The 17,834-nt window shown below is 54.4% G+C and overlaps 7 protein-coding genes across 7 annotated transcripts; 2 read left to right on the forward strand and 5 right to left on the reverse strand.

Annotated features, from left to right (window-relative positions):
* Nucleotides 1-11: 11 nt before the first annotated feature.
* CCOS01_00073 (2OG-Fe(II)oxygenase superfamily protein) lies at nt 12-1,241 on the reverse strand (the record flags this gene model as incomplete). Its single annotated transcript, XM_060448270.1, has 3 exons — nt 12-71; nt 139-526; nt 580-1,241. The coding sequence occupies 3 exons, from the start codon at nt 1,239-1,241 to the stop codon at nt 12-14; spliced, it is 1,110 nt and encodes a 369-aa protein (XP_060319708.1).
* A 1,079-nt stretch (nt 1,242-2,320) lies between these two features.
* Nucleotides 2,321-4,033, forward strand: CCOS01_00074 (NCS1 nucleoside transporter; the record flags this gene model as incomplete). The annotated part of the gene is made up of 2 exons (XM_060448271.1): nt 2,321-3,478; nt 3,533-4,033. The coding sequence occupies 2 exons, from the start codon at nt 2,321-2,323 to the stop codon at nt 4,031-4,033; spliced, it is 1,659 nt and encodes a 552-aa protein (XP_060319709.1).
* A 278-nt stretch (nt 4,034-4,311) lies between these two features.
* On the reverse strand, nt 4,312-7,351 carry CCOS01_00075 (uncharacterized protein; the record flags this gene model as incomplete). Its single annotated transcript, XM_060448272.1, has 5 exons — nt 4,312-4,610; nt 4,665-5,808; nt 5,862-6,083; nt 6,134-6,540; nt 6,670-7,351. 5 exons carry the CDS (start codon nt 7,349-7,351, stop codon nt 4,312-4,314), a joined length of 2,754 nt encoding a protein of 917 aa, XP_060319710.1.
* Nucleotides 7,352-8,060: 709 nt separating this feature from the next.
* On the reverse strand, nt 8,061-9,066 carry CCOS01_00076 (ribosomal protein L27; the record flags this gene model as incomplete). Its single annotated transcript, XM_060448273.1, has 2 exons — nt 8,061-8,731; nt 8,838-9,066. The coding sequence occupies 2 exons, from the start codon at nt 9,064-9,066 to the stop codon at nt 8,061-8,063; spliced, it is 900 nt and encodes a 299-aa protein (XP_060319711.1).
* Nucleotides 9,067-9,417: 351 nt separating this feature from the next.
* On the forward strand, nt 9,418-9,835 carry CCOS01_00077 (uncharacterized protein; the record flags this gene model as incomplete). Its single annotated transcript, XM_060448274.1, has 2 exons — nt 9,418-9,580; nt 9,642-9,835. The coding sequence occupies 2 exons, from the start codon at nt 9,418-9,420 to the stop codon at nt 9,833-9,835; spliced, it is 357 nt and encodes a 118-aa protein (XP_060319712.1).
* Nucleotides 9,836-10,376: 541 nt separating this feature from the next.
* Nucleotides 10,377-11,283, reverse strand: CCOS01_00078 (uncharacterized protein; the record flags this gene model as incomplete). Its single annotated transcript, XM_060448275.1, has 2 exons — nt 10,377-11,116; nt 11,214-11,283. 2 exons carry the CDS (start codon nt 11,281-11,283, stop codon nt 10,377-10,379), a joined length of 810 nt encoding a protein of 269 aa, XP_060319713.1.
* Nucleotides 11,284-14,970: 3,687 nt separating this feature from the next.
* Nucleotides 14,971-17,417, reverse strand: CCOS01_00079 (uncharacterized protein; the record flags this gene model as incomplete). Its single annotated transcript, XM_060448276.1, has 5 exons — nt 14,971-16,578; nt 16,646-16,673; nt 16,727-17,057; nt 17,252-17,275; nt 17,396-17,417. 5 exons carry the CDS (start codon nt 17,415-17,417, stop codon nt 14,971-14,973), a joined length of 2,013 nt encoding a protein of 670 aa, XP_060319714.1.
* Nucleotides 17,418-17,834: the final 417 nt, after the last annotated feature.

Below are 17,834 nucleotides of genomic sequence, written 5' to 3' on the forward strand. Positions count from 1 at the left end.
TTCAACAAACATCATTTGGAGTCTTTAGACCTCGAGAACTCATATGTTCTCTCAAACCTCAAACGACACCACTGTGACCAAGTCAGTCTCGCTACTCAGTAGTCTAACATTGTATCACAGGGGGGCTTTATAACGTACCTCACCACAGCTGATCGGCTCATATTTGGGCGGATTCTTCTCATCCGTGCAAGTAGGAAGCACAGAACACTGCTCATTATGGTTGAACCCAAAGAAAAAGGGCATAGAGTACCGGTCCTCGGGGGCGTAGTTGAAGACCCGATGGACCGTTGACTTGAATCTATCGTTGGACAACCGCTGCAAAAAGTCGCCAATGTTGATGACAAAGGTGCCGGGAACTGGCGGCACCTTGATCCACTGCCCGTCTTTTGTGAGTACTTGCAACCCGCCCACGCTGTCCTGCCAGAGGAGGGTGAAGCACTGCAGGTCAGTGTGAGCGCCCAGGCCAACGTCGATCGTGGCGTCTTGCGCTTCAGTGTTCTTGGGGTAATAGTTGCAGACGCTATCACTGTAAGGTTGTCAGTCTATGCTCACGACCTCGTCAAAGATATCATCACGTACCTTCCGGGATATGTAATAACATCGTCAAAATAGTTCTCAGGAACATCCAACGCCAATGCGAAAGCCCTGATCAAGCTCCTCGCAAGCGTCAAACAGCCCTGCCAGTAGGTAATCATATCGTCCTTGAACCCGGGCAAATGGCTCGTACCCTCCCACACAAAGTCCTCATGCTTCATCCATGGCTTCACCTCCTCTGGCACGGCATCCGGATCCTTGGTCTCGGGGTCATACCGCGGATCATACCGAAAACTGAACCCCTCACGATGATCCTTTGTCTCCGTCGGCGAGATCTGCGCAGCGCGCTTCTCAGTCCACCCGTTGAAGAATTTGCTCTTCTTTTGCGTCGCCAGCGCCTTCTTCTCATTCGGCTGCGAGAAAAAGGCCTGCGCCTGCGAGAAGGCCGCGTCGATGGTGGCCTTGGGGATTCCGTGATTCTTGATGTAAAAGAAGCCCGTGTTCTCAGCCGCGTCACGGATGGTGGCGGCGAGGGCTTTGCGCTCGGCCTCGGTGCCGTGTATGGTGGAGAGGTCGATGACGGGGACCTCGGATGCGTCGCAGTCTCGGGGCGGGGTCTTGAGCACGTCGCGGTAGACGGGGCCGTAGGCGGACATGAGCTCGAGCTTGTAGCTCTCTGGAGCGGTCTCAGTCACCGTGGTAGTCATGGTTGCGGGTTGTGAGAGTGAGATTAGTCCAGTCGTCGGGTTGTTGAGTTGAGCTATCTTGTTCTTGATCTATGTTGAACAAAATAGTGGTCGGCAAGCTTCAGAGTAGAGGCAAATGATCCCCTTTTGAACTACGCAAAATTGTCTCTTTCTTGAGATCAACACTTAACATAGGTTTCACTGCACACGAATTAGATGTGTCAACTCCGATTAAAGCCTCCGGATGAATAGCGTGCTCAAATGGAACGGATCACTCGCTGCCGGGTAGTTGGAATGTTTTCCGCCGGTCTTAGCCGGAAATCGTCTGAGATTTGAACGACGGCGAATGACACGATAGCCAAAGATAATGGCGTGCGACGCGGTTCGCTGGAGACAATCTGCAAATCCGCCCAGCACGGCCGCTTATCGCTCTCGGGACAAATGCGCCGACAACGGACCGTGTGGGGTACGGGGTTGATCCCCGTCTTCGGAGCCACCAGGGGTCCTTTGCTTCCCGGGGGCTTCTGTTTTCTCCGGTCGACTCTAATACTTATATGATGCCGATCCACCAAGATACTTGGCATCAACTGAGAGGTCTTGGTGATGCTTGAGTTCACTTCGCTGTCATCTTTCCAACAGTAGAATATCTTCAACCAGGATTATATCAACTCCATACACTGGCGAGACTCCATACAGCAGTGCACAAATCTCTTCTGTGAAAGGTTGCACAATGTGTCGACTATTGAGACTCGTCAGCATCCCTGCAGTGCTTATCTCCCCCACATGAACCGCACGACCCCGGTATCTTGAAGAGTATCATGGCTATCAGCACGCGGCAGCCGATCGCGACTCCGTAGCCGATATTATTACCATTCTGTCGGGTGTGATTTGGTATAAGTCTCTGTCATGGTAACGTTGAGCTCCTCCGGATATCTCCCGTTTGCTATCCAAGCAACTTGTACGGGTGGGCGGGCATTGCTCCTTCAACGGTGATCATTACAGCTGAGTTTCTAGAGACGAGCATCAAGACTCGAGAATCTTTGATCGCAAGCCCACCCTCGGAGCCAAGTCTGCCGACACCGGCAAGCCGCATACACAAGATGGGCCTCCTCAACCGCCTCCGCGTCCCCGCCGCCGCCGGTACCTCGGACATCCACGGCCGCGACGCCCTTCTCAACAACGACGACCTCCGCCCCCTCAAGCTCGCCGACCGCACCTGGACCCAATGGACCTATTTCACCTTCTGGTTCTCCGCCACCGCGACCGTGTCCAACTGGTACGCCTCCTCCACCGCCCAGGCCCTCGGCCTCTCCATGTGGGAGTCCCTCGCCTGCGCTTTCGGCGGACAATGCCTCATCGCCGCCATCATCACCCTCAACGGCCGGCCGGGCAGCTGCTATCACGTGGGATACCCCGTCGTCTGCCGTGCTGCCTTTGGCATCTACGGCGCGTGGTGGCCAACCTTTAACCGCGCCGTCATGGCTATCGTCTGGAACGGTGTTAATGCCGTGCAGGGGGGACAGTGCATCTACGTGATGCTCCACGCCATCATCCCGGGTATCGCAAACATCCCAAACACCATGGGCGAGGGCTCGGCGCTCACGACAGCGGGGATGATTGGCTTCGTCATCTTCTGGCTCATCACCTGCGCGTTCCTCGTCATCCCTGTCCCAAAGATGCGCGGGCTCGTCTACGCGAAGCTGTGCGTCTTCATCATATCCGCCGTAGCTATGCTTGCGTGGACGGCCACAAAGGCAGGTGGTCTCGGTCCTGTAGTACGCCAGGGCGGTACGGCGACGGGATCAAAGAGGGCGTGGCTGATCGTGCAATTCCTGATGCTAGGGGCGGCCAACTGCGCCACCTTTGCGAGTAACGCCGCGGATTTCCAGCGGTATGCAAAGAAGAAGAATGATGTTATTGTCGGTAACCTCTTCTGTTTCCCTGTTGCCAACTTCATCGTGGCAGCGGTGGGAAACCTCGTCTGCGCCTCTAGCGAGTTGATCTTTGGCGAGTTGATCTGGAACCCCGTGACGCTGCTGGATAGCCTCCAGACGGCCGAGTACACGGCAGCCAACCGAGCCGGGTGCTTTTTCATCGCCGGCTGCTTCGCATACTGCTGCATCTTCAGCTCCATCTTTGAGAACTCCTTGCCGGCTGGTAACGATATTGCGGCGTTGTTCCCCAAGTACCTCACAGTTCGGAGGGGCTTCTTTGTCTGTGCCGTCATTTCGTTCGCCATCAACCCTTGGTTCTTGCTGGTAAGTCCTACTCCAACCTGCTCGAGTGTGAAGATGATTGCTAATGAGCACTAGGGCTCTGCCTCCGTCTTCGTATCCTTCCTCTCCTCTTACCAAATCTTCCTCTCAGCCATTACGGGCGTCTTGCTGGTAAACTACTACATCATCGGCCGCGGTCGCATCAGCATACCAGATTGCTTCACGTCAATGAAGCCAGGGGCTTACCACTACTTCCACGGCTGGAACATCCGTGCCTATGTCGCCTATATTGTTGGCATCATCCCCAACTTTTACGGCTTCCTCAACAATATGGGTGTTTCAGCCCCCGTTGGCGTCACGAGGTTCTACTTCTTTGCGTATTGGGTCGGACTGTTCCTGTCCGGCTTCACCTTTTGGGTTTCCTGCAAGATTTGGCCACCTCCGATCATGGAAAAGGGATGGGTCGAGCCGAAGGACTATGTCAGGCCCGAAGAGCTGGAAGGCGAGGGGCAGGTCATCGAGGCTATCGACATGACCCAAAGTGGCGAGGTGGTGGACCATGAGAAAGGTCTTGGTGAAAAGGTGGCCAAGGTGTAATGTGACGAACCAGAGGACCGCCAAGAAGATAATACGGCAATGAGATAGATCCGTCCTGATAATGCTAGTACGAAAAGGTCGTTAAGGTCTCAAAAAAGTATTGCAATACGTTTAATGATGGGAAGCTACCTGCTAAAGCTCAGCAAGAAGACTCCAAGCAAGTGGCTTGCGATGCGTAAGGCCTCAACCGTATCGTCATTTAAAGACTGGGCAAGGTATACGGGCCTCTGACTCCTAACGCCTCCTAATCCACGCTCAAACCCTAAGAAGTATCCGCTCTAAAAGGACGAAACAGTGGTGACATGCACCACCGCGTCGATATATAGCCGGTTCAAAACAGTGCACGTTGTACCGGGCTTCATCTTGAACATTCCGTTCGGGCCCATCGAAAATGGCTCCGTATTCTCGAGTTTCACCTTAAGTTTACCCGCAGCCAAGGAGCAGATTCGGACTTTCTCTGGTTCGGCGGCCCATTCATGCGACTCTCCGGGCTTGATGACGATGACGTTGAAGGATATCTCCTCAGAGACCGTCACAGCTTGATTGCTCGTGAGATAGGAGTTGGAGAAGGCTACATCTGGGACAAGATTAGCATCGCAGTATAGCATCATATGGACGGTACAAGACGTACTTGTAGGGGATTCGCTGCGTTCATCACGAATCCGCCCTGGAGCAATTTCCCAGTCTTCCATTTCCAGAGTATTTGGTGGCATGGCGTTGCCGCTGAGTGAGGAGGCATGTCCGACGGGCGTCGATATTCTAGGATCGGCAAGAGGCTTTGCGATAGCCGCTGAGTGCCTCGTGGTGCGTCTTGGCGGGCTTTCAGGTGGATGGCTATCGACTTTGTGGACGCTCGGCGCCGGTTGCGTGGATGGCGGCAGGGAAGAGGCAGACACCGGAGTTGAGGTTTTGGGAGGTGGTTGAGATGCTGGAGGATATGGCAGGGCATAAGCGTCAGCAGCCGTTGTCGCAGATGCGGAGCGGGTTGCGATCGTAGATCGTGTAGGGGGTGCTATCGGGGTCACTTGTGGGCTTGATGTTCCCTGGCCCGAGGACAAGAAGGAGCAATTGTTCCTTTCTCTGCGGAAGTTAGACCGCCACTGACATCCAGAGCAGGCCTTGTTTCCAATCTCCTTTAAGAACCCAGGAGCTGCGGCAGACATGACGACGCATGGCTGCAGAAAGTTCTCAAAGGGATCATTGTGCTTGTAACAAAAGTGGCAACATGGCGTCGCAACATCGCCAGTAAGGAATATCAGAAGCGCAACTGTTGCGAGGGGTGGCAGGTGTCCGATGCCACCGTACTTCAACTTCCACGTCTGAGGTAATGGACGCCGTTGGGTGAGTTTCAGCAGCGCCTTCACGTCCGGTCTTTCTACCGGTATCTTGTAAGCGGGCGAAAGGCAGCCAGAAAAATACGCAAGGAGCGAGCCATTCGAGGCAGAAACGCTTTGACTTAGAGGCGGAGCCACTGAAGGTGGTTTGATAACCGTCATATCGTTCTTCAAGTATGACTTGGGGATGGCCCGGGACGGGGCTGGGTTCACAGGCTTCGAAGTCGGGCCCCACGGAACAGGGTTCGGAGCAGTGGCCGGGGCTGACACCGGCTTATAGCCTGCAGTCACTGGCTCCGCCAAGGGTGGCTCGTCGCCTCGGAGGGGATTCTGGGAGACCACGATAGGGGCCGCGTACTTGGTGCCTACCCTCTTATAGTAGTCCACGAATGACAGGGTCCCGTCGAGGTTGTCGTTGAACTTGGAGCTACGATGCTTTGCCTGTATGTTGTCAGTGTCACAGGACTCTGGGATCAATCGAAGAGAAGACTCACGCAGAAGTGCGCTCCAAGCCCGTTCCACTTTGGAAAAATGACGCGACAGTTGCGGACTGGACAGATGTAGGGGTTTTTTGGGTCAGAGTGAAATTTGTAGTTCGTAGGTATGATGGCGCCGCAGGTGGATTCTATGCCCTGGGGCGTTCTCCATTGCAGATACCCGCGAGGATGCGGGCTTTTCGTGAATGTGAACTCTTGATCGGTGCCTTGAGATGGCGGCTGTATCCCTGTCAGTCACAGTCTTTTAGGTTAGAAGGCACTTCTCTTACGAGGGCGGCTTTTGCAGATGGCGTGCCTGTAGTGTTGATCTCCAGGTCTCCTTCAGTCTCTCCGCCTTCGTCTTCGTCTTCGTCCGTCATATCATCAGCATCTGCTTGATCCTCGTAGTCCATATCCTCGTCCGAGGATTCGATGACTTGGGCTTCATGCGTTGCTCCTGTCGATGATGAGGCGCCTTCGGTACTTTTCAGGATGTCTGGCCTGGAACCGGGTTGTCCGAGCCCGAGGACGTTCAGTAAGTCTTGCTCCGTGGCAGTTGAACTTGTTCCTTCTTCGGGCGATTTCCTAGTCGATGGGCCCTTAATACCAATATCCGTTGCCTGCCGCTTAGCATCACCCCCAGCCAGATTCTCAATCAGAGGATGCTTTCTCTTGGACGATGCTTCGAATGCAGATCCTGTAGACGTGTCAGCAAGTGGCAATCTCTAATGACTTCCTCCATGAAGCGCCGTCAAGAAGGGCGCTCAAATAGAGTATGCTTGTGAGACCCAATCTGGCAAGAGCTGGAAGGAGCAAGTCAACTCACCACCAAGCCAGTCCTTTGCGTTCGCCGACTGTCCAGCAGAACCCGATTGGCCTCCAGATGCGTTACTAGAGGCCCATGAATCTTGCAGAGCCTGAATCTTGGAATGCTGCGCAAGACTCTTCTTCTCGCGCGCCATGTCTGACTCTGAACCACCTTCCGAAAGTGCCGCTTCGAGCTTGACTGGTAATGGATCTTCAGGATCGGGCTGAGCAATGTCGCTCACGATGCGAGCTGGTTCCGGGCTGCCTGACCTCGTGCTGTCACTGTCGTCAGAATCTTCAGTGCCCGAACTTGGTTGAGCGGATTTCAGCTCTGGTGTGTTGATTTTGCTTTCAGCTTGAGCCTGAGCTTGAGCTTGAGCTTGAGCTGGGAGAGGCGCAGAAGCTTGAGCAGGGGTGGAAGGTGATGGAGCAGGCCCCGTAAATGGCTTCCCGCCCAGTAAGGAAGTCGCCCAAGGTGGTGCCTGTCCTCCGTAAAGACTCGGTCTCATGAGCGGTTTCGATGCTCCGGTCCTCTTCATCTTCCTGCCTGAAGTGTCCCCGCTGCCGGAGGCTGAAGAAGGCGACACTGTGCGGGTGGCATTGTTTGCCTGGGTTGTCGAGGTCGCATTGGCCGGTGACGAGGTGTGCTTGAATGAATGTGAGAGCCCCGATGGTTGTGCGGCCTGAGCGTTGGATGCCATTGTTCTATTCCTTTGACTTGAGAGACGACGTTGCTGCCCACCTCATGCAGCTGCACGCGCACTTCTAGATTGGAGATGCTGCTGCGGGGGTCGAGTCTGGATCCTATAGCCTTCAACTGCTTCGCATCCAGGCGTCTGGGCGCCTGATCGTGAAGAGCAATGAGAGAGTAAAGAGCAGGTTGGATGAAGATTGAAGATGGACGTTGGAAGAGACGCGACGGGACACGCGACTGCTGGGGGCGCAGGCCAAAGGTTCAGGTACTCCTTCCCCCAAAATTGGTGGTTCAGTACATTGCAATTCGGCGAGTTCCTCCCCCACACGCGACCTCGACGGGAAGTCATTAAAGAAGCAAGTGCCTACGGCTGCCCCAAAGAGCCCCCTTTGCAACAAAGCAGACCTGCCGTTTAGGTAAGGCAACTCAAGTTGTCGAAGTTTCGAATTTGAATTTCTCAATCTCTCAATGTCGAAGACCTTGACCAGGGTTGATAGGAAACTGTGGATCCTAGCAGCACTTTAGTAGCAGTCAAAGTCAGAGAGTATGACACCAAATCGTGGATGCTAGTATGGATTTGTACAAGATATTCTACACTCAAGATGACCCCCATGACATTTACGCCTCGGTAGCCATGACACAAATCATCCCAATTCGCCTACTCTCACACGTATTTCTCACCCATGCCCCCAAGCAAGCAAGACATAGTTGATCGATTACCGCTTCTTCTGCGACTTGGCAGCCTTGGCCGCCACCCTCTGCGCCTTCTGCTTCTGCTTCTTCTGCTTGGCCAACACGGCGGCGTTCTTCTGCTCCGATAGCCTCTTGGACGCCGCAATCGTCCACTCGTCCACCTCCATCTCGGCAAACTTGGCCTGCGCTGCCCTCTGTCCCGACAAGTTACGCTCCTTGGCGTATCTCTTCTGCCTCAGCTTGGCCTTGCGGCTCATGCCGCCAATGTTCATCTTGACCAGCCGTCCGATGCGCCAGTTGTCCTCGCGGTACGAGTAGTCGTCCCGCAGCTTCAGGATTCTGGCCGGCTGCGTAGGCGCGCCCTTGGCCGTCCGGGGCGCGGGCCGCACAACCTGCGTGGGGATGCCAGAGGCCGAGATGGCGGGCGTCTCGACAGGCTTGGCAATGGTGTGCGCCGACATGTTCAGCTTGCGCTTGCGTTCGGCGTGCGTCGGGTAGGGGAGAACGTCGTCCTTGTTGAAGACGACGCCAATGTATTTCCGGTCCGGGTGGCGCGCGGGATCGCGGTAGTATTTGACGTAGCCCGTGGCCATGGCGTGGATCGTGTGGTCGCGGCCCATGATGCAGTTCTCGCCGGGCCACCAGAGGGAGCCGCGCTGCTTGTAGATGATGTTGCCGGGGATGACATACTGGTCTGCAAGCTGTTAGTATCGAGCTCTTGACCGGCCGTTCTGGTGATGAATATGGAGCTCTCCACTGAATCCAATTCGAGACATATGAGGGAGATGGAACAAACGTACCACCAGTGCGCTTCGCTCCCAGCTTCTTCGGTATCGTCCTTTTGGGTGCAAGCTTGTAGGCACCCTGCGACTTGACGGAGGCGTATCTTCGTCCAGCCACGAGGGCATTGGCGGCATCGGCGCGGAGCAGCTGCGCGGCGGTTGAGGCCGTGGACTGGATCGGTGCGGTCGTCCGCAGGAGACCGGCGGCAGCGGCCATCAGGGGCCGCTGCAATTGAAATAGACGCATCAGGTGTGCTTCGTGGACGAGTTGCCCATGTGTCGTTACTGGCAACTCAATTCGGTATTGCGTTCTCGCCAACTGAAGCTTTGCGTGCATCAAGGAACGGGAGATGGGCTGAGAGTATTTTTCCGGCTGAGTCAGCGGTCTGCGATAGCGATAAGGATTTTGGGGGTGGGTCCAAGGTGGTCTTTTGGACAGCTATCCGTAGGCGCACTGGCGCATACCTACAGTAGAGGGCCACATTGAGCAAGACGACGAACACCTCGAGCGAACACTACGAAAGGAGCAACAAGGCTAAAGCAAGGGAAATCTTCTCGCCTTTCTTTCATATTCGCCTGATACCAAAAGACCGACGACATGCGCTTCTTCGCCTCCCTCCCGCTGGTCCTCCTGACCTTGATCAGCTCGGCCCAGGCCCAGTTTGGCTTCTTCGACCAGATGTTCGGCGGCCAGCAACAGCAACAACAGCCTCAAAATGTCCCAAGTGACCCGTCACAATACCAGCAACGATATGACGGCTGTAAGATATCTCCTTCATATCCTCGCAGCTTTTGCAAGCACATGATCACTAATTCTTGTAGCCTACTGCGAACACTACCTCTGCCCCGACACCCTCGCCTGCGTCCACTTCCCCCACCACTGCCCTTGCCCCTGGCCCGCGAACCAGGACAAGTTCGAGCTCACAGACGGCAACCGGATCTGCGTTTCGAGAGGCGGCTTTGCCGCAGGCGAGGCGGCGAGGAAGATTGAGTTGGCGCGCAAGGGTCTTTTGTGAGGAATGAGTTGGATGGGCAGCAAAATGGATAGGCATTGCATGGCGCATACATAAACACCAAAGTTGTTTTCATTTTGGGGCTTTGGACTACTTTTCACATGAGCCACAAGATTGATGGATACGACGAGATAAACAGAGCTTGATAGGACATTTCAGACTCTATTGAAAATGCCAGGTTCTGGCCGAAGCAAAAAGCCTACTTAGTCGTGCTGAAATACTTCTCCCCCTCTCTGACGGCGGCAAAGGTGCCGACGATGAAAAGGAAGCAGGCTGCTGCAGTGACTGCGAAACGCGACGATTACAGACACGAAGGCCCCGGAACGCCGCTAAAATTCCCATCCGTGATATCCACCCAGAACTCCTTCGTGTGCCACGCCGTTGCCGGATGCTAATCTCCATCTCAACCCCAAAAAGCGTCAACAGTGCGTGAAAATGCTCGTAATGCGTCTCCCGTGTAATCCTCCTCGGGACGGCGTGCCGGCTAAAGTTGAACTCAGCCAGTGATACCCGCCGCCACCCAAGCTCAGACTTAGACTGAGGCTCAGGCCCGGCCGTTGGTAGCCTCGCTAGGCCTGGGAAGAGCAGGGACGGGAGGCGGCCCGCGGGCGGAACGCTCCTCGTCGTCTTCCTCCTCCAGTTCTTCGGGGTGGCCCAACAAGTGGGCCACATCCTTCATTTCGTAGTGCTTCTTGCGCAACTCCTCAAAACGACGGTGCTTCTCCCGTTCCTCGGGCGAAAGGCCGGCCAGCTCATCATCGTCGCCGTGAGCGCTGGCGCTGTCGTCGACGTGGACGGCCTTGAGGGCTTTTTCCTTGGACGACTCGCTTTCCGGGACCGCCTCTTCCGGCTCGCCAAGCGACATGATAGGGATATCATCTTCCACGCCAGGACCAGCACGAGCCGTGCGAGGCTTCCTCTCAACGTTGGGGTCTTCCGACATTTCCTCGTCGTCCGAGGGGTCTTCGGTGGGATCGTAGTGCTTCGCATAGGGAGTCTTGGGCTCGTCAATCTTCATAGTCGACGAGCGCTCTTGCTCGGTCAAGTAAAGGTTGGCCTCGTCCCACTTGAGGCGCTGGGACGATTCGAGATCTTGCTCGTCGTCGCCCTGCTGGGAGGGGGTTCGGCTGGATTGGCGGCGGGAACCTGAAGGGCGGGCTGCGGAAGAAGAGCGGCGGTGGCCAGCGTTGTATTGGGTGTTGACGAGAGTGAGCTCCTTCTCGGTGAGGTCGGCTTCACCGGGTGATGTTGGGGGCGACTTTTGGTACGAGTTCTTGAGAATGCCTGCGATGGGTGGTGGTCAGTAATTGCGAGCTTCTTATTCAAGACCAGCTGGCGTTGAGGTGTCGGACGACCGGCGCCTCGCAAAAGTATTACTCACCTCTGGGTCTCTTGGGATGGGGACCAGGAGGGGAATGCGTAGGTGGGCTGCGTTCGACGATGGCGGCCATTTTGAAGGTTTAAGCAACAACGACGGACTAAGCTAAGGTAGTGTGTGCGAAGAGCTGGAATTTGGTGAAGCAGAGGTAAAAGGTCGTGATACGCAGTCTCGTGAGATGTGTCGGTCAGGTCGTTGGGTTTTAGTTGGGGTTTGGATCAGTTTGGCTGGGTTGGTATTAGGTGAGGTGGGTAGAGGGTAAAATAGCGGGGTTTAGGAAATCTGGTGACGAAAGGCGGTGGTTTTGTTCGCTGCGTGTTGCGTGCAGGCTCAGGCTTGCAGCTGGGTCCTGAGGATGACGAGGGGTGGTGGTTCGTGACCTGCAGGGTGCGGGTGCTTGTGCGGATGCGCCGACCAGGGGTGGGCTGAGCTGTGCTGGGGAGCTAGCACGGCTGGGTGACCGTACAGAGTAGGGAACTTGGGAAGTCCCCCTTTCTTTTCTTTTTTTGGGGGGGTTGGATGATAGAGGGGGCTCGTGATGTTTGTGAAACAGGGAGATTGTTGGATTAGGACGAAGATTGTCGGGATGTGTCGAAGAATGTGTAGAGGTTGTCGGGACGATCAGGGTTGAAGAAGATTCGGCAAGAAAAGGAGCCTAGGACAAGCAAAGATGATGAGCAGATAGGTAGAGGCGTACTGAGGGACTTTGTTGCCATCAGGAAGTGGAATGTTGGGCAAATGACGGCGGTGAGGGGGGCAGGTGAGCAGATGCGGCCAGAGGTGCTGCCTTTTGAAGGTTGCCATCTTGTCTTATACCACCGGGCCACAGGCAATGGCAGATGCAGCTCTCTCTCACCCCTCACTCCCTTATTGGCACATGGAAGAGAAGTCTGGACTCGGAAGCCCCCCCAAATGGCAGATGCAGCATCAGGTAGGTAGCTCATGAGCAAGGTTTTGTGGGTTCACTCTGTGACTCTGTCACCTCGGGCTCTATTCTCGACTACACAGCAACAATGCCTCCATCTTCCCAGCTGGGGTTACATCTTCAGACTATTTCATTCCGGCTTGCCTGCAGGAGTGCAGACACACGTAGTACCTTGGGTACATAGAAGGTGAAAGATAGCACAGGACAGGTACGGATACTTGGTAAGGTACTTTGACTATACCGGTAGATGCCTGGCACTAGTTACTTTTGCTCGTGTGAGTGAAGTGGTGTGTAAGGTACCTATCTGAGTTGCGGCATGCGGGGATGAGAGAGAGGCTGGGGTGGCCTTGGAAAAGAACTCTACGAGTCCAAGTTGCCTTTTTCGGGGTCGCTGTCCCCTCGTCCCACTCACTAACGATTCACTCGAGTCGCTTTTGGGGGCCTCTCACCGGCTCACGTACCAAAGGGCCGCGTCTTCCGCGTCTGTCGCTTCCGACAAGGTGATGATGGATCACTGACGTCGGGTGCCACTGCAGCCGTAGTTCGCTTCGAGCGTCTTCTACGCCTAAGCGACCAAGGCAAGGCACAGCCAGGTAAGGCAGGGCATGTAAGACACATCAGACCTGCGCTGCGAGTGTGCTTCTCACGACGTACCCATCTATCTACAGTACCATACTGACCTGTATCTTCAAGCTTGTGTCGACTACATTAGCCTATTGCGAGGTTGGGCTTGCTCGGGCGTGTTTGGGCTGGGAGCCGCAGAGAGGAAAAGGCCGCCATGCGTCAGGAAAAGGCGAGTGGTGGAAATGCCGGAGCTCTGGCCGCCAAAGGTAAGGTACCGAGTACTCTCGAATCGATAAGGCACCCATCTTCGCCCTGAGGTATCCATTGGGATGTGCCCTTCCATTGTACGAAGGTAGGTACCTTGTGCCCTGATTCATTCCTGAGGTTCGAATCCTTCCAGGTTCTCCATCGTCTCCATCTGGAAGTGGCAGGTGCAGGTGTCCCCGACCCCTGGGTCACTGCTTCGCCGTTGGTTGATACTCGACGTGCAGCTGGTCTTAGCGAGGAATCGCGATCGGCCGCAGGCAGGTGCAACTCTCATTGCGCGCATTGGAAGCAGCAGCGTGCCAGAGACACGGAAGGAAGAGGCGATGAGCGGCTTCCCGTTGTTGCTGCCTCGTGCTTTGTCGTGCACCGCCCCGGTGTCGTTCCTATTTCCAGATCTCAATTGCATCTAATCAACTCTCACTCTCACTCTCACTTACACACGTCGTGTAATTCACTCCAGCCTCTCACTCCGGGATCCTGAGCTGAGCCATATTATTGATTTCAGCTCACTTGTACCAAAGGTAAGACGTAATTACTCAACAATCGTTTCTTCTGCGACTCATGCTATGGTGATAATGGAAACCAAGTAACTCGAAACTTTTCCCCTCATCTCCCAACCTCCAAACTCATTCCGCTAATGAACTAATGAAGACACTCTCTTGTCTGACTTGCCCCCTCGCATTTTACCTACTTTCCGTGACTCTAGAGGGCTCCCCACCATCGTGACGACGTCATCCGACATGCATCACCCCTCGTCAACATCCAGCACCATCCACTCACCTTACCACTTCACCCCGATGGCTCGCTTTCTCCTCCCTCACTTTTCGCGCTTTCCCCTCACTCTGCTCACTCCGCAGAGCAACCCGCGGCTGTCATCCCATAGAGTGACCTCATGCCGCATCTTACAAACATACACATCAACCAATCCAACTCCCCCAACCTCACCAGTAAGATCCCCAGAGTTCATGCACTCCAGCTCAGACCAAGGTAGCGTAAAGTCATGATCGCTCGCTCCTCCATGGACCATTTGGACTGAAGCCCATCGGTCCATCACCCCGTCATCAAACGCCTCTGGCGCGGCCCACTAGACTCCCGTCGCATGGCAGCGTCATTCCAGAATCCGGGGTGCATTGGTCCTAGTGCTCATCCACAGTAGTTCTCGCGTGCATCCGTAGCTCCTCATCATCCAACTTTGTTCAACGTCAAATCTCACTCATCGCCATCTTCTTCACCGTTTGGCGTTGAGCGAGATCATCTCACAATTGCCGGGTTCCCTATCGAAGCAGGCAGGGAAAGTTCCAGTGTTCTACTACACTCCCCTTCCGGCATCCAAACTTCTGGCTCGCATTCCTTTCGTCAACGTCGTTGCACCTCATCTCTCCGAAACGCCGGGCCCCTCTTAACACATGTTTGCTTTGACCTCCGATGAATAGAAACCCTAAATGATCCACTTCCCACACGGCCCGGTCTCGGCCGCCGTTGACTTTCCCGCTTCCGGCTTCCAACCCCCGCGTGGTTTGTCCTGCTTAATTTCTCCGATGCCCGCGGTGGTAGTTTCGAGGATTCTTTTCTGGAATGATATAAGTCCACAAAACATTGGACGAACACAAACAAACAAAGATACACTTTGGTTGAGAGCGAAGTGTTTCGGCTCTCACATCGAATTTTCGAGACCCTTGGCAAGAGGAAATACAAACATCATGTCCTTTACAGGCTCGAGCCTGTTGGAAGCGAGGCTGCACCAAACGATGACGAGAAATCTCACTTAACCCCATCGACATGGAGTGCTCTGACCTATTAGGCAATCTTCAATATCTAATGGCGCCCACAGCGCAGTCATTCAATCTAAACACACAGCTCTATAGATATTTGTGAGACAGGCCGGACAGGCTACCTACTTCCGGCGGCTCAGTAAGACCAGTGGCTAGGTATGCTCGTTCATGCAGATTTGTTTACACCGTCACGCTGTGCGACCCTAGCCTCTGTCAAGATCCTCCGATAAACCTACTCTTTGGGTGATGCAGCCTTGACGGTGACCGTCAAGCCATCTCCTCCCGCTTTGACCTGGCGAACCATTGCCTGGAACTGGCCCTCATTCGCCAAATCCTTCATCACAATCTCTCTTGTCCTCTGAAGACCCTCCAACTCATCGAGTCTCTCTAAGCTGGCTTCAAGAAGCTCATCGAATCCTTCCTGCGCGCATATCTCCTTGAAGGCGTTGTGCATCGGCACAGAGTCCGCCCGAACCATGGAATTGGAATCGATTGAGAAGATGTTGAAGTGGTCATGCTTCTGGATAAAGTCGAATCTCGTCATGAGATGTCTTGCCTCGTGGAGAGGCATCTCCGGCAGCTTTCCGGCCAGGAGCTCTTCTGGCTTCATATCCTTCTCCTTCTCAATCAACGCCTTGGCCAGTAAGAACGCCGTGGTGGCGTGGTCTTGTTGATCCTCGGCATCGGGATCCATGTCGGCGCCCAACATCCAGCACTGGCCTAGGAGCCAGCGTTTTTCCCTGTCACAAATGAACTTACAGGCCGCGAGCATGTCTTTTGATCTCGCAACGTGGTCAAGGAACCTGACGCGCCCGCCAACCAACTTGTAGACCCGGTTCAAGATATCGCTGGACACATCCTCCTTGAAGACCTTTTGCCGGAATTCGTGAAGTGCTTCAACAGCAGGATCGCGGGGCACATCGCGGACGTCTGTCACGGATATCCGCGTGGCCTGCCATTTGAGGTGCTCAGTGGTACTATGGTCGTCGCTGGTGAACACCACAGTGACGAGGCGACTTGCCGCCCACATCTCCGCCCGCTGTTGGATCAACTCCAGCAGCTCGCGTCCGTCGTCGTCGTCTCGGAGTACGTGGACGCGATTGATGATCAAGACGAGCGGCTTCCGGATGTGTCTCTGCCGCATCAGAGCCACTTTTTCCATCTTGTTGAAGGCTCTTTCAATGTCCAGGATGGCGGTCGAATCGCGAGGGCCCTTGAAGCTGAACAAGCTTCCGATATAGTCCTCGTGGAACTCAAAGTCAAGAGCTTTGCCCAAGCGGAGACGGAAGACTTCGAGATCGCTATGGGCTTCGAGCATGGCGATCCCCGAGCCGTTGACCCTGCGCATCGCCTTGAGGATCATTGAACTCTTCCCCGTACCCTTCTCTCCCGTGATTAAGTGATACTGACCTCGGATGGACCCGTCAATGATGCCGTCAATGTGTTCCTGCTCAGCCCGAGGGATCCATTCGTTCTCACCCTCCAAGCCGGTGAAGTCATCAATAGTATGCAGCTTATGAGGAGCCACGTGGCGTCCTAGAGCTGTCAGCTCTGGTGTCGAGAAGCCAACGCCAAAAGCATTGTCCATCTTTCGCAGGACAAGGTCCTTGTAATAGGCGTGATAGGAGTAGCCAGCCAGACCGAGGACCGCGATGGAGCCAAAGGCCGTCGCGCTGCCCTCGACGACCCTCCAGAAGGTAGGTTTCCAGCCATGAGGTGAGTCTTCAGGTTCACCCTTTTCGTGCCGTTGCTTATCGTAAGAGGAGCCATACGTCGGACCTTGTTGCTCCACGACGATGAAGCGGGTCCGCGTATGGGCTCTGCTAGTTGCCTGGTAGGCCTGACCATCGATGAAGGCATGAGATTAGCTATATGCCACGTGAGATAGTTTTGGCGGATGTGCTTACCCTCCATTGTTTCGAGAGAAGGTAGCGTCTAGCCATCCGTGAGTTGATGTCGTATTTCAGGCTGGAGCAACGGGATCTCACGCGTTGTCACGCGGAGGTGTCACGAAGGTGTCACGGAGGAACTTGGCACTAAGAACGGTGGCTGTTTCCAGAATCCACGCTTTCTCATCAATGGTCCCAAAGACACACACGGACGTCGACCTGCTTTGAGCAGATGTCGGGGTCGACACAGGTTCCAGGCCTTTCCAAGAGAAGTCTTCCGAATTTCTTGGCAAAGCATGCGCGTCCTGCGATGGACTTTGGGCCAAATGGCCGTTTGTGTCGTCAAAAGGGACGGAAGGCGCAGAGGCACGTTGACGGGGCCCGCCAATTGGGATCAGGGCGATGATGTAAAACCTTAACGGGACGTGGCCTGAATATAGTGGCGGAGTGGTAGAGGCTACCCATGGGCGGGTTCATGCGACAAGCCAAGTAATTACAGGGACCTCCCGCGGACCGCCTCCTGGAACGTCTATTGTTAGCGAGGATCCATAAACCCCGTCTTCGGCATCCAGCTTATGAATGAAGAACACCCGACGGGATATCCCATCAACTGCAAATACGTACTGTTTTGGTTTTCATCTTGGGTGACTGTTGTTTCCGTCAGTATGCGAAGGCAATTTTTTTTTTTTCATCTTCAATTCAAAGAAATGCTATGCGCCAAGATTTATGGATTATAGTGAACCTGCCTTGAAGGTGAAACTTGCTTACACGTAAAATCAAGACTACGCATCGTTGTCGAAGGGGAGTTGGGCGGTGAAGCATCACACATATGATGCTCACTCTAGCATTGACATACTACATAACTGGGGATCAAATCCTACCGATAGCGGTTGGCTGTCAGTTTAATGTGAGATATTGACATGTTGACAACAAGCTAGTTTTTTAGTCAACAACCACCCTATGACAAAACTTCAGCTATCGCAGGTATCAAGAATGAACACAGAAACTTCTACCACAGATTTAAAGATATGGATGGGGTTCCATCGTGAATATGTCATTGGTGAAAGCACTAATGTCTGGTAAAGATCAAAATAGAGCCCTCGGACAGTCGAAGGACTGGCTGTCGTGGCGTCGTCAGCAGCTATCCGCAGGGAAATCCTCAATCACGCACCCAGAGTTCTGACAACATCTGCAAGCTAAAAAGCTC

This window comes from Colletotrichum costaricense, assembly GCF_030867565.1.
Source record: "Colletotrichum costaricense strain IMI 309622 chromosome Unknown Scaffold_1.1, whole genome shotgun sequence".
In the NCBI taxonomy this organism is placed as follows: domain Eukaryota; kingdom Fungi; phylum Ascomycota; class Sordariomycetes; order Glomerellales; family Glomerellaceae; genus Colletotrichum; species Colletotrichum costaricense.